Here is a 12,372-nt window from a genome sequence, read left to right on the forward strand (position 1 = left end):
TAAATTAAACTATATTAACCCCTAAACCTAACCCCAACGTAACCCTAACCATAACCCTAACCTTAACACACCCTAACTTTAACATAATTAAAATAGAGCTAAATTAAAGTTACAATTATTAACTAAATAATACCAATTTAAAACTAAATACATACTTACCTGTGAAATAAAACATAAGCTAGCTACAATATAACTATTAGTTATATTGTAGCTAGCTTAGGTTTTATTTTTATTTCACAGGTAAGTTTGTATTTATTTTAACTAGGTAGACTAGTTAGTAAAGAGTTATTAACTATGTAATAACTACCTAGTTAAAATAAATACAAACTTACCTGTGAAATTAAACCTAAGCTGCCTTACACTAAAACCTAACATTCGAAAAATAAAAACCTACCATTATAAAAAAAACCCACTAAAATTACTAAAAATAAAAAACCTACCATTACAAAAAATAACAAACTAGATTATCCAAAACAATAAAAATTATTCCTATTCTAATACCCTTTTAAAATAAAAAATAACCCACCCCAAAATAAAAAAACCTAAACTAAAATAAACTACCAAGGGCCCTTATCATTCTATTGGCTGATTGGAACAGCCAATAGAATGAGAGCTGCTCAAATCCTATTGGCTTATTGGAACAGCCAATAGAATAATAGCTGCTCAAATCCTATTAGCTGATTCAAATCTTTCAGCCAATAGGAATGCATGGGATGCCATTTTGAATCACGTACCTTGCATTGAAGATTCAGTATATGGCGGCAACCATATGAAGAGGATGCTCCACGCCAGATGTCTTCAGGATGGACCTGCTCCACGCCGCCGGGATGAAGATAGAAGATGCTGCCTGGATGAAGATAGAAGAGGCGCATGGATGAAGACTTCTGGTCACCTGGATGGAGACTTCAGCGCCTGGATGAAGATAGAAGAGGCCACCTGGATGAAGACTTCTCGCCGCATGGATGAAGATCGTTTAAGTGGGACTTCAAAAACTGTAAGTGGATCATCGGGGGTTAGTGTTAGATTTTTTTAAGGGTTTTTTGGGTGTTTTTTTTTTTTTTTAGTTTAGAGTTTGGGCATTCTTAATAGAGCTAAATGCCCTTTTAATGGCAATGCCCTTTTAAGGGCAATGCCCATACAAATTTCCTTTTCAGGGCAATGGGTAGCTTAGGTTATTTTAGATAGCTTTTTTTGGGGGGGGTTGGTTGGGTGGTGGGTTTTACTGTTGGGGGGGTCTTTGTATTGTTTTTGCCAGGTAAAAGAGCTGTTAAACTTAGGGCAATGCCCTACAGAAGGCCCTTTTAAGGGCTATTGGTAGTTTATTGTATGCTAGGTTTTTTATTTTATTTTGGATGGGCTTTTTAATTTTGATAGGGCTATTAGATTAGGTGTAATTCTTTTTTTATTTTGGATAATTTTCGGCTAGATTACAAGTTTTTGTCGGTAATGGTGTGCGGTGCTAACACTCCTTTTTTTCTCACCGCTCACTTAAGACAGCGCTGGTATTATGAGTTTTCTGCAAGCCGGCATTAGCCTCAGAAAAGTGAGCATTGAGCAAAATTTAGCTCCACATCTCACCTCAATACCAGCACTGCTTACGGTAGCGGTGAGCTGGCTAAACATGCTCATGCATGATTTCTTGTAGAAAAAAGAAATGTCCAGACCGGCTCTTCCTTCACCAACTTGCTCTTTATTAGAAACAAGTAAAAGAGCGTATTACACAGCACAATTAATATTGACAATGTCAAAGCACCTACAGGCAAAGTAAAACACAGATAATGACAGGTACCCCCTCACATCTGATGCGTTTCGGTGGTTACCATAATCATAGATATTGTGTTTGATACCTGTCTAGCTTTATATTTCCCTCTGTTACACTGATTGGCTATTTCCTACACACCCCTATGCATCTATTGGTTGTTCTCTGAGCCTCTTAAATTTATGTTATTGGTTCACAATATGGGCTTGTTCATCACGTGACCTGTCTAACATTAACTGATAGGTCTGTTTGCAATCCCTATACTTTAGACATTGCTACGTATCCTACGTAAAACTTATTATCTTATATACTTATTACTTTACACCTTCCTATTTTTATAAGAGATGTTGGACTATTTTAGTCATATATGATACTTCGTCAGATTTAAGAAACTTTTGTTTTTAACAAATTTTAGCCGCTAGTTGTTTTGGAGCGAATCTGTGATATGCGAGTAAGTATATAAACTTCTACACATTCGCTAGAGGATATTAGATAATAGTTTATACCTCTATGTTGATTTCTTTATATGTTATATTATATACTTTAAAACTATTTTGAGAATATTTTAAAATTCCTCACCAGTGCCTCTCCCTAAGATTAATACTTTAAAGTATTGAAATGAAATTTTATTCCGTTCCATATGTTTAGTTATAGATAACCTTATTTTAAATTTTGTATCTTAATCTCGTTTGGTATTTTACTGACATATTTATCTACTGTTGGACTTCACTTAAATAGGATAATACCTTGTTTTTTTATATATATTGTTCATAAGTCTCATAGTTAAGATAGAATACTATGTATAAGTGACAGTTTAAAATTCACCACTATATTTACATCATTATAAAGCCCACAAGGTATTGATAATTATCCATTTGCTAGTTTATGTTATCTTGATGGAATTTAGTAACACTACAATTACTGGCCTAGGTTATTAGACCAGCTATTTTACTTTTCCCAATGGTTGATAACGTCCCATTTAGAGTTAAATCCTGCTGGGACCCTGGTGCCTAGTCTGAATATCCAATAAGCTTCTCTCTTATAGAGAAGTTTTTCTCTGTCACCCCCTCTCTGTGGTTGTTTAACCAGCTCAATAGTTTGCCATTCAAAGGTGGTGATGTCTTTGTTGTGCACATGTATAAAGTAGTAAGCTAATGCTGAGCATTCTTTACCTCTTCTTATATTACTGAGGTGCTCCCTAATACGTGATCTCACCTCTTTTGTGGTGAGCCCCACGTATTGGCGTTTGCAGACCGTACATGAAATCAGATATATTACATATCCCATGGAACAATTTATACATTGAGACGTCTCAAACCTCTGTCCTGTAGTGTATGACTCAAAAAACCTGGACACTTTTATTGTGTCACACGCCTTACATAATGGGCTATTACATCTAAAAGTCCCTTTATGTATCAACCACGAACTTCTATGAGTTGGAATAGGTATTTTCGTAGGTGAGAGTATATTACCTATGGTCATGCTTCTGGTATACGAGAAGTTACAACCTTTTTCTATTATAGGTTTCAACTTATCATCTGCCCTCAAAATTTCCAAGTTCTTTCTAATAATTTCACACACTTTTATATACTGATTGCTGTGATTAGTTATAAAGTGTATCTGTCCACTCTTATTTATTCTTTTTTTTAGCTAGTAGTTCCTGTCTCTCAATTCTGTCTACCTGGATTTTAGCTTTCCTTATTATAGATCTGGGGTATCCCCTCTCTTCTAATTGTAGGGACAGGGTATTACATTCATGTTTGTAATCTTCCTCATTGGAACAATTCCTTTTCATCCTATGGAATTGTCCCTTGGCTATTGCTAAAGATATGTGTTTTGGATGATTACTTGTTGCGTGTAGTATATTATTTTTCGTTATCGGTTTTCTGTATGTTTTGGTCTGTTTAAGGCCTCTTTCCTTATCCCCCACCAGTGTAATATCCAGATAGTTTATTTTTGTTGGATCAGATTCCATTGTAAATTTCAAACCTATTTCGTTACAATTTAGATATTCAAGGAAGTTTGACAGCTCCTCTTTAGTACCATCCCATATTAGAATCAAATCATCTATGAATCTTCGAAAGAATTTAATTCTCTCCCTGAATGGATTTCTACCCCCAAAGATATGGGACTCTTCCCACCAACCTAAAAATAGGTTGGCATACGAGGGGGCAAATTTGGCCCCATCGCAGTCCCACATCTCTGGAGGTAGAAATCCCCCTGGAATTCAAAAAAGTTATATTCCAGTAGAAATCTAACTACCCCTTTCACAAAAGAGATTTGTTCACTGTTAAGAATTGTATCTCTGTTTAAGAAAAATTCAACTGCCTCTAATCCGTATGTATGTGGTATTCTTGAATAGAGGGAAACAGCATCTATGGTTACCCATACAGTGTCTTTACAATGGGTTGTAGTATCACATCAACCCATTCAGATAGAGGCTCCAAAATGGAGTCTATACCCGAGACTATTGGTCTGCCACTTATATTTTCCAAGGTCTTGTGGACCTTGGGAAAGAAGTGGAATATTGGGATTTGAGGATGTTTTTTGAAAAGGAATTCCGCTGTTTTTATGTCTAGGAAGCCTTTTTCCACAGCATCATCTATAAGAGATTTAATCATTTCTGAAATCTGATTGGTTGGATTTGAAGGGAGTGGTGTATAGGTCTCTTGATCCGTCAATTGGCGTTTAGCTTCTCTAATGTAATCATTTCTTGATATAACCACCGTACTCCCTCCCTTATCTGACTTTCGTACTACCAAATCTGTGTTGTCTTTTAACTCTTGTAGTGCCTGTATCTCACTCAGGTTGGGGACAGTCTTGTCTGTTTCTTGGTATAGTTTTACCAGATCTCTTTCCACTGTCGCTTGAAACAGCTCTAAGACTGTACCCCTACTCTGAATGAGATAGAAGTTAGATTTTTTGCTAATTGGTTTTGTAATGTTTGAATTTTCCATTATCTGTTCATTAATTTCTAATCTAGGTTCATTTGATTCTTTGAATAGCTCTGTTAAGTTTTTAATGGTACACAATTCATCAAAATTGGCTGTATCAAGTATATTATTAGCATAGGGTTGATGTTCCTCTAATTCAGTTTCAAAGTGTCTCCTTAATGTTAGGGTCCTTATGAGCCTGTTAACATCTATGAGAGTATCAAAAATGTTAAATTTACATGAGGGTGCATAACCTAGACCATAGTTTAGAACTTCATATTGTACAGGTGTAAGATCCCAACCTGAGATATTTATTGCATTTCCCACTATAAATATAGTTGCACCCTTTGAGGTAGTTATCACTTCTTTGTCTAGTTGTGTGTTTTTTGTGTATGTAGTCGATAGCGGTCTCTCCCTCTCTGCTCTTTTCCTAATCCCCCCCCCTTCTTGTTTTTCTGGGGGTATGTGAAAAACCTGCTGCATACTAGATTCATTCTCCCTTTCTTCTATATTGTCATTCCTATCTCTTTCTCTGTGTGGAGCTCTATTATCCCATTCAGTGCTGTTATATTTTAACGCTGGATCTACTCTATTGGTTTGCCTTTTTTGATGTTGTTGTGGGCCCTGTATCTTTGACCGTGTTCCTGTATCTTTATTGCCTTGTGAATAATGTGTGTTAAGATTTCTATCTACCTGACTGGACTGATTGTGACTAGCACAGTTGTTTTTTGGAATATGGACATGACTGCTAATCTCATAAACATCCCTGTGTTCAAGTCCATAATCAGTCTCTCTTTGTCTTGAGTAGTTGCTATCTTCTCCTGAAGCTTGTCTGGGCTGATCATCAAAGCCTACTCTCTTCTTATTTTCTTTCTCTGCGCTCTCATTTTCTTTGTTCTGTGGTCCTCTTTGTTGTGACTTAGATCTTGATCTGTTCTTTCTCATTCTTCCTCTGCCAACTCGGTTTTGAGCTGATCTGTCTCTCCTATTCCATATGAATACTCGATTGTTCTTGTAGTCTTCATTATCTCTTAGAAATTTAGCATGCTTTACTGTAATGATTTCTTTCTTAGTTTGTTCAACTGTATTTTTCAAAATTACATCCATTTCATAATAATCTTGCTTCTTGGTACATTTATCCAGTTTTAGGCGTAATTCCATGATCTGTGATCTGATATTAACCAATTCAGCTGTCTTATATTTCACAATTAATACCAATAATCTGATAGAACAGTCAGTTAATACCTCGTTCCATTCTTGTATAAAATTTTCGTCATTAACCTCAAAAGTTGGAAATTTATTGAGGCGTAGGCCTCTTGGGATCATTTTCAAATCAATATATCTCTCCAGAGTCCATTTATCTAATTTGTTTCTTGTTTCTTTAATCCTCAAGCATTCCATTTAAAAGAATAAATCCCCCAATGCTGATTGGGTTCTGCTCGTAGAAAAAATCTGTTCATATTCAATATGATCTTGTTCTCTGTCTGTTGTTTGCATGATTTCCCCATAGGAAACAATGGGGCTGAGCCGGCTGAAAAAAAACCTAACACCTGCAAAAGAGCAGCGTTCAGCTCCTAACGCAGCCCCATTGATTCCTATGGGAAAATAAAAAATATGTCTACACCTAACACCCTAACATGAACCCAGAGTCTAAACATCCCTAATCTAACACTTATTAACCCCTAATCTGCCGCCCCCAACATCTCCGCCACCTGCATTATATTATTAACCCCTAATCTGCCGCTCCGGACACTGCCGCCACCTACATTATATCTATGAACCCCTAATCTGCTGCCCCTAACATCGCAGACACCTACATTATATTTATTAACCCCTAATCTGCTGACCCCAATGTCGACACCACCTACCTACAATTATTAACCGCTAATCTGCCGTCCCCAACATCGCAGCCACTATAATAAAGTTATTAACACCTAAACCTAAGTCTTATCCTAACCCCCCTAATTTAAATATAATTTAAAATAATCTAAATAAAATTACTACAATTAAATAAATTATTCCTATTTAAAACTAAATACTTACCTGTTAAATAAACCCTAAGTTAGCTACAATATAACTAATAGTTACATTGTATCTATCTTAGGATTTATTTTTATTTTACAGGCAAGTTTGTATTTTTTTTAACTAGGTAGAATAGTTATTAAATAGTTATTAACTATTTAATAACTACCTAGCTAAAATTAATACAAAAGTACCTGTAAAATAAAACCTAACCTAAGTTACAATTACACCTAACACTACATTATAAATAAATTAACTAAATTAAATTAAACTAATTACAATTAAATAAACTAAAGTACAAAAAACCCCACTAAATTACAAAAAATAATAAAATAATTACAAGAATTTTAAACTAATTACACATAATCTAATCCCACTAATAAAATAAAAAAGCCCCCCAAAATAGTAAAAATCCCTACCCTATACTAAATTACAAATAGCCCTTAAAAGGGTTTTTTTGTGGGGCATTTCCCCAAAGTAATCAGCTCTTCTACCTGTAAAAAAAAATACAATACCCCCTAACATTAAAACCCACCACCCACACACCCAACCCTACTCTAAAACCCACCCAATCCCCCCTTAATAAAACCTAACACTAACCCCTTGAAGATCACCCTACCTTGAGATGTCTTCACCCAGCCGGGCCGAAGTCCTCCAAGAAGCCGGGCAGAAGTGGTCCTCCAGATGGGCAGAAGTCTTCATCTGATCTGGGCAGAAGAGGTCCTCCAGATGGGCAGAAGTCTTCATCCAGACGGCATCTTCTATCTTCATCCATCCAGAGTGGAGCGGGTCCATCTTCAAACCAGCCGACGTGGAGCATCCTCTTCCAACGAAGTCCAACCAAAGAATGAAGGTTCCTTTAAATGATGTCATCCAAGATGGCTTCCCTTCAATTCCGATTGGCTGATAGAATTCTTTATTAGTATTTATTTATTTTTGGAATTACTTTGTCATTTTTACAGTAGTGTTGGGAATTTTTTAATGTGTATTTTAGTTTTCTTTAATTGGTAGTTAGTTTAATTTTAGTTTAATAGTTATATTAGTTTAATTGTTATTTGAAATTTAGGGACCCTTTTATTAAGCTCTGGATGGAGTTTCAGGGTCGTGTTTCTGGCAGCGGTCTAAAGATCGCTGCACCATAACCTGTCCACCTGCTCTGAGCAGGCGGACAGACATCGCTGCAATTCAAATCGATCGATTAAATCACTTGTATAACACATATAGGGGCCGAATTATCAAGCTCACTGGAAACAGTGGTTATGAAGCAGTGGTCTAAAGACTGCTGCTCCATAACTTGTCCGCCTGCTCTGAGGCTGCGGAAATCAATCCGCCCGATTCTATATTATCGGGCTGATTGACACCCCTTGCTCGCAACCGCAAAACTGCTTGTGCAATGATAAATACCAACAAGCATATGCTGTCTGCATTTATCGATGTGCCACGGACATGATACACTACATTGTATCATGTCCGTCTGCACTTTAATAAATCGGCCCCATAGGATTGTTGTCTGTAAATCTATTGAAAAACTCATATAAACTTACCAAGACATAGAACTAGAATTTTATCACAAAAGGTTCATAAGGTTTTACATTTGATATATATAAAAAAGATTTGATTAGATATGACTGTGACATAAACAAAGTCTAATAGCCCATAGGTCAAGACAGAGTTGGGCGTCATTAATAATGATTTAAAAGAGAGTGAATGAGAACTGTTAGTTACACCTGAGGAAGGGGTGTGACCCTGAAACACGTAGTGTAACGTATACACAAGTTTTGCCAGGCAAGTGTTTTCTGTTTTTGCTCTCTATTTGGAGATTCTATATTGGTAATTTTGGTTTTAATATTAGACATTGCATACGGTTAAAAATACGGATTATAAACTAGACACACCATCAGGCGTTTTCCATGCAGTGTGTATCCTTTTTAGCAACATATACAGGTGTCGATGTCCGCTTAATCTAATAACAAGTTCTAGGTTATTTTTAATTTTGAACATAAATATTTGCAACATTGCAATAACGGAATTTTTGTGAATTGTTACACCATGTTTTATACTTTATGTTGATCATAGATTGTTATTTTTACTTCAACCAGCTAAATGTTTTATGTAATAATGTTTTACTTCCATTGGGAGTGAATGTAAAATTAAAAAAAAAATTGTGTTTTTAAAATACATTTTGTATTTGAGGTTTTACTTGCTGTGTATAGAGCTTTGTTTACAACCCAAAACATTTTTTGCTACAGAAAATAGCTGCTGTTCAGCATATTTTGTTTTACAATTACAATAGATTTTACAAAATTATATACATTTTCTGACTATATCCGTTAGTCAGTATAACAATTGGTGACGCTCTCCCATTTAGATCGACATATATATATATATATATATATATATATATATATGTGTATATATACATATATATATATATATATATATATATATAAAAGCATGTACATATATATTCAAATATCTATAGTTATTTTTATTAAAGTTAAAGATGCTACATTTTTTTATGTTATTAAAGGCACACTATACTTATATTTGGGGACTATTGGGGGACATATGTAAAATTAACCAGAGATCCAATGTCTGGTTAATTTTATGAGCGCTAATTGCTACAGTGAGCTTGTGGTAAAAGTAACCAGCCACTTGTAATGTCTGGTTATTTATCGCATGCCCATAAATTGGCAAAGATAAATTAGAACCCCACTTATAATTTTGTACAAAATGTGTAAAAATAAACAAAACAAAAAAATAACTCTTCTGCTTTCTATTCTCTTATTTAGTCCATCATGCAATTACAGCTGTCAAAAATCCAGCAATGTCACTGATCTGTGAATGTGCACTGCTTTTGTCCCAGGGTGCAACAATACATTCATGCCAAGATGGTGGTGCCCAGTAGAAAGATACTGAGCTTTACTAACTGGCTTCTCTAATTGGTTAAAATAAGAGACAGCTTAGCGTTTAATGAGTAGAAACCATGTACTCAGCAGTCTAATATCCATTTAACTCACCTCAAGCAACCTTCACGCAAACCGAAATTTCAGCCAACCATATCTCCCCCCACTGTAATAATCAAAATGCTTTCAGATTGTATAATTGAATGTTAGTAAAAATACTAGCACTATGCTTTCTCTGTCTACTCCATCAAGAATTCTGGATTGACTTCTCCAAATAAGGCAAATTGTGCTTATATTTCATCAGAATATAACTCCACACACTCATGAGACTATTTACTAAAAAGGACAGTAAATCAGAATAAAGTATTTTTATGACTCATAGTCTATACTATTATCAAATGTGTTTCCTTTTCTTGGTGTCCTATGTTGAAAAGAATACCTAGGCTTTGAAGCAAAGCACTACTAGAAGATATATGCTAATTGGTCGCTGTACATATATGCCTCATGTCATTGGCTCACTCAATGTTTTCAGCTAGCTCTCAGTAGTGTATTGCTGCTCCTTTAAAGGGCCATGCAAGTCAAAATGAAACTTTCATTATTCAGACAGAGCAGGCACTTTTAAACAGCTTTCCAGTTTGCTACTATTATCTAATTTGCTTTGTCCTCCTGATAACCCTTGCTGAATAGCAAACCTAGGTAGGCTCAAGAGCAGCAATACCTACTGGGAGCTATCTGCTTATTTGTAACTGCACATATATTCCTCTTATCATTGTCTCAACTTATGTCTTCAGCTGGCTCTAAGCAATGCATTGCTGGTCCTTCCACACACAAAAAAACAAGAGAATGAAGCCCATTTTATGATAGAGGTAAATCGGAAATATGTTTACAATTGTATGCTCTATCAGAGTCATGAAAGGAAACAACTGGGTTTCATGTCCCTTTAAAGCGGTAATAAAAATATGAGATACATTATATTTAAAATTGTATTCAGTTTTTGTTAGCATTGAACTCCATCTGTGTAACAAATCTATAATAGAAAGGCAAACAATACGCACTGTAGATTTTGAATTTGGAGGAATAAAACTAGGAATTATACAATTTGAGAGAATAATACACTGATGTACAATAGCTCCTTATATGTCTCCCTCATGTTTAGAAATTAACATTGTATCTAAAATGTGCTCAGAATGGCCTGTTTATTTGCTATCAGAACTTAAGCAGAAACCATTTTAATTCTGACAATATGGAGTGCAGAGTGAAGCATCTTATTATTTATACATTTCAAAACTCAGCATGCCAAACTCATTTTTTATTGTATGTTTTTTTTTCCCTTCAAATTACAGCATCATCCAAGAAAAATATGTACATCTTTGTGACATCTGGAATAATCTGTCTTCTTCTTCTTCTTCTCCTTGGCCTTTTCTTTTATTGGAGGTATAATTTTCAAATTTAAGGTATTATGGGTAATTCAAATGAAATGTAATTCTCAAAAATGTAAAATATGGCTACGTTTATCAAGCAGCAGTTGCTGCTTTGGAGCTCCATAATTTCAGGCTCGCCTGAAACAAAATTTAAGCAGTGGTCGTAACCTGTACGCCACCTAAAAGGTGGTGGATTGAATTCATCCCGATCCGATGATTGACAGCCCCTGCTAACCGCTCATTGGCAGGGAGTGGCATTGCACAAACATTTCTGGTAAAATGCTTGTGCAATGTTAAATGTGGACAGTTTACTACAGCAAATCATGTCTGCTTGATATTTGATAAATGGAGCCTATTGAATTAGATTATTAAAATATATACATCATCTTTCATTTAAAGGGACATGACACCCAAATGTTTTTTTTCATGATTTAGAAAGATCATTTAATTTTAAGCAGCTTTCCAATTTAGTTCTATTATCTAATTTGCTTTATTCTTTTGATTTAATTTGTTGAAAAGAATATCTATATAGTCCCAGTAGCTGCTGATTGGTGGCTGCACATAGGTGCCTTATGCGATTGGCTCACCCATGTGCATTGCTATTTCTTCAACAAGGGATATCTAAAGAATGAAGCACATTAGATAGTAGAAGTAAATTGAAATGTTGTTTAAAATTGTATTCTCTATCTGACTCATTAAAAAAAATGGGTTTCATTTCCCATATAAATTCAAATAATTAATTAATGTATAATATAATATAATGCCATGATATGATTTCAATAGATAAATTAAAAATAAGCTGTGTGTTTAATTTTTACAGAAGAAAATGTCTTTGTGCACCTGTCAATCACCACACATGTCTGTCACCTTGGATGAGAGATTTAACTCTCTGTTTCTTAATTTGTGATGAGTTTTATATAGTTATGGTTACCAAAACATTTAAGACAAAAAATAATTTAAAATGCGGACCAGTGATGTTCAACCAAAAGTGTTTGCACTGTGGCACAATTGTGGATGGTACACTTTAGAATACATTTATAGTATTTATTAGTCATACTCATTTGGTAATATAGAATATAAACACCTGTTATGTTTAACATAATTTTTACATGATTGCACAACATGTTACAATATATGCTTTTTCTATCGCAGGTCTTTATAAATTAAATAGAAATGGCATGTGAATTTCAAAATTACACTAGATATGCCCAATATAAGAAAGACTGAAACACACTATTCTGTGGGAGGAGTTTATAATTAAAGGGGGGTACAGATGGGAAAGATAACGGGATTGGAATTTGCACAAACATTATGGTAAGTAAAAGAATGGC

General features: G+C 34.9%; 1 protein-coding gene across 1 annotated transcript in view; it reads left to right on the forward strand.

Moving 5' to 3' along the window:
* The window catches only part of LOC128639091 (myelin-associated glycoprotein-like), a 151,555-nt gene that overhangs the window by 107,528 nt on the left and 31,655 nt on the right, over positions 1–12,372 (forward strand). Inside the window, exon 5 of the mRNA XM_053691240.1 lies at positions 10,964–11,054. Coding sequence (XP_053547215.1) covers positions 10,964–11,054 — 91 coding nt within the window. The remainder of the gene's footprint in view (positions 1–10,963; positions 11,055–12,372) is intronic.

The sequence above is a fragment of the Bombina bombina genome, chromosome 8 (assembly GCF_027579735.1).
Source record: "Bombina bombina isolate aBomBom1 chromosome 8, aBomBom1.pri, whole genome shotgun sequence".
Lineage (NCBI taxonomy): Eukaryota > Metazoa > Chordata > Amphibia > Anura > Bombinatoridae > Bombina > Bombina bombina.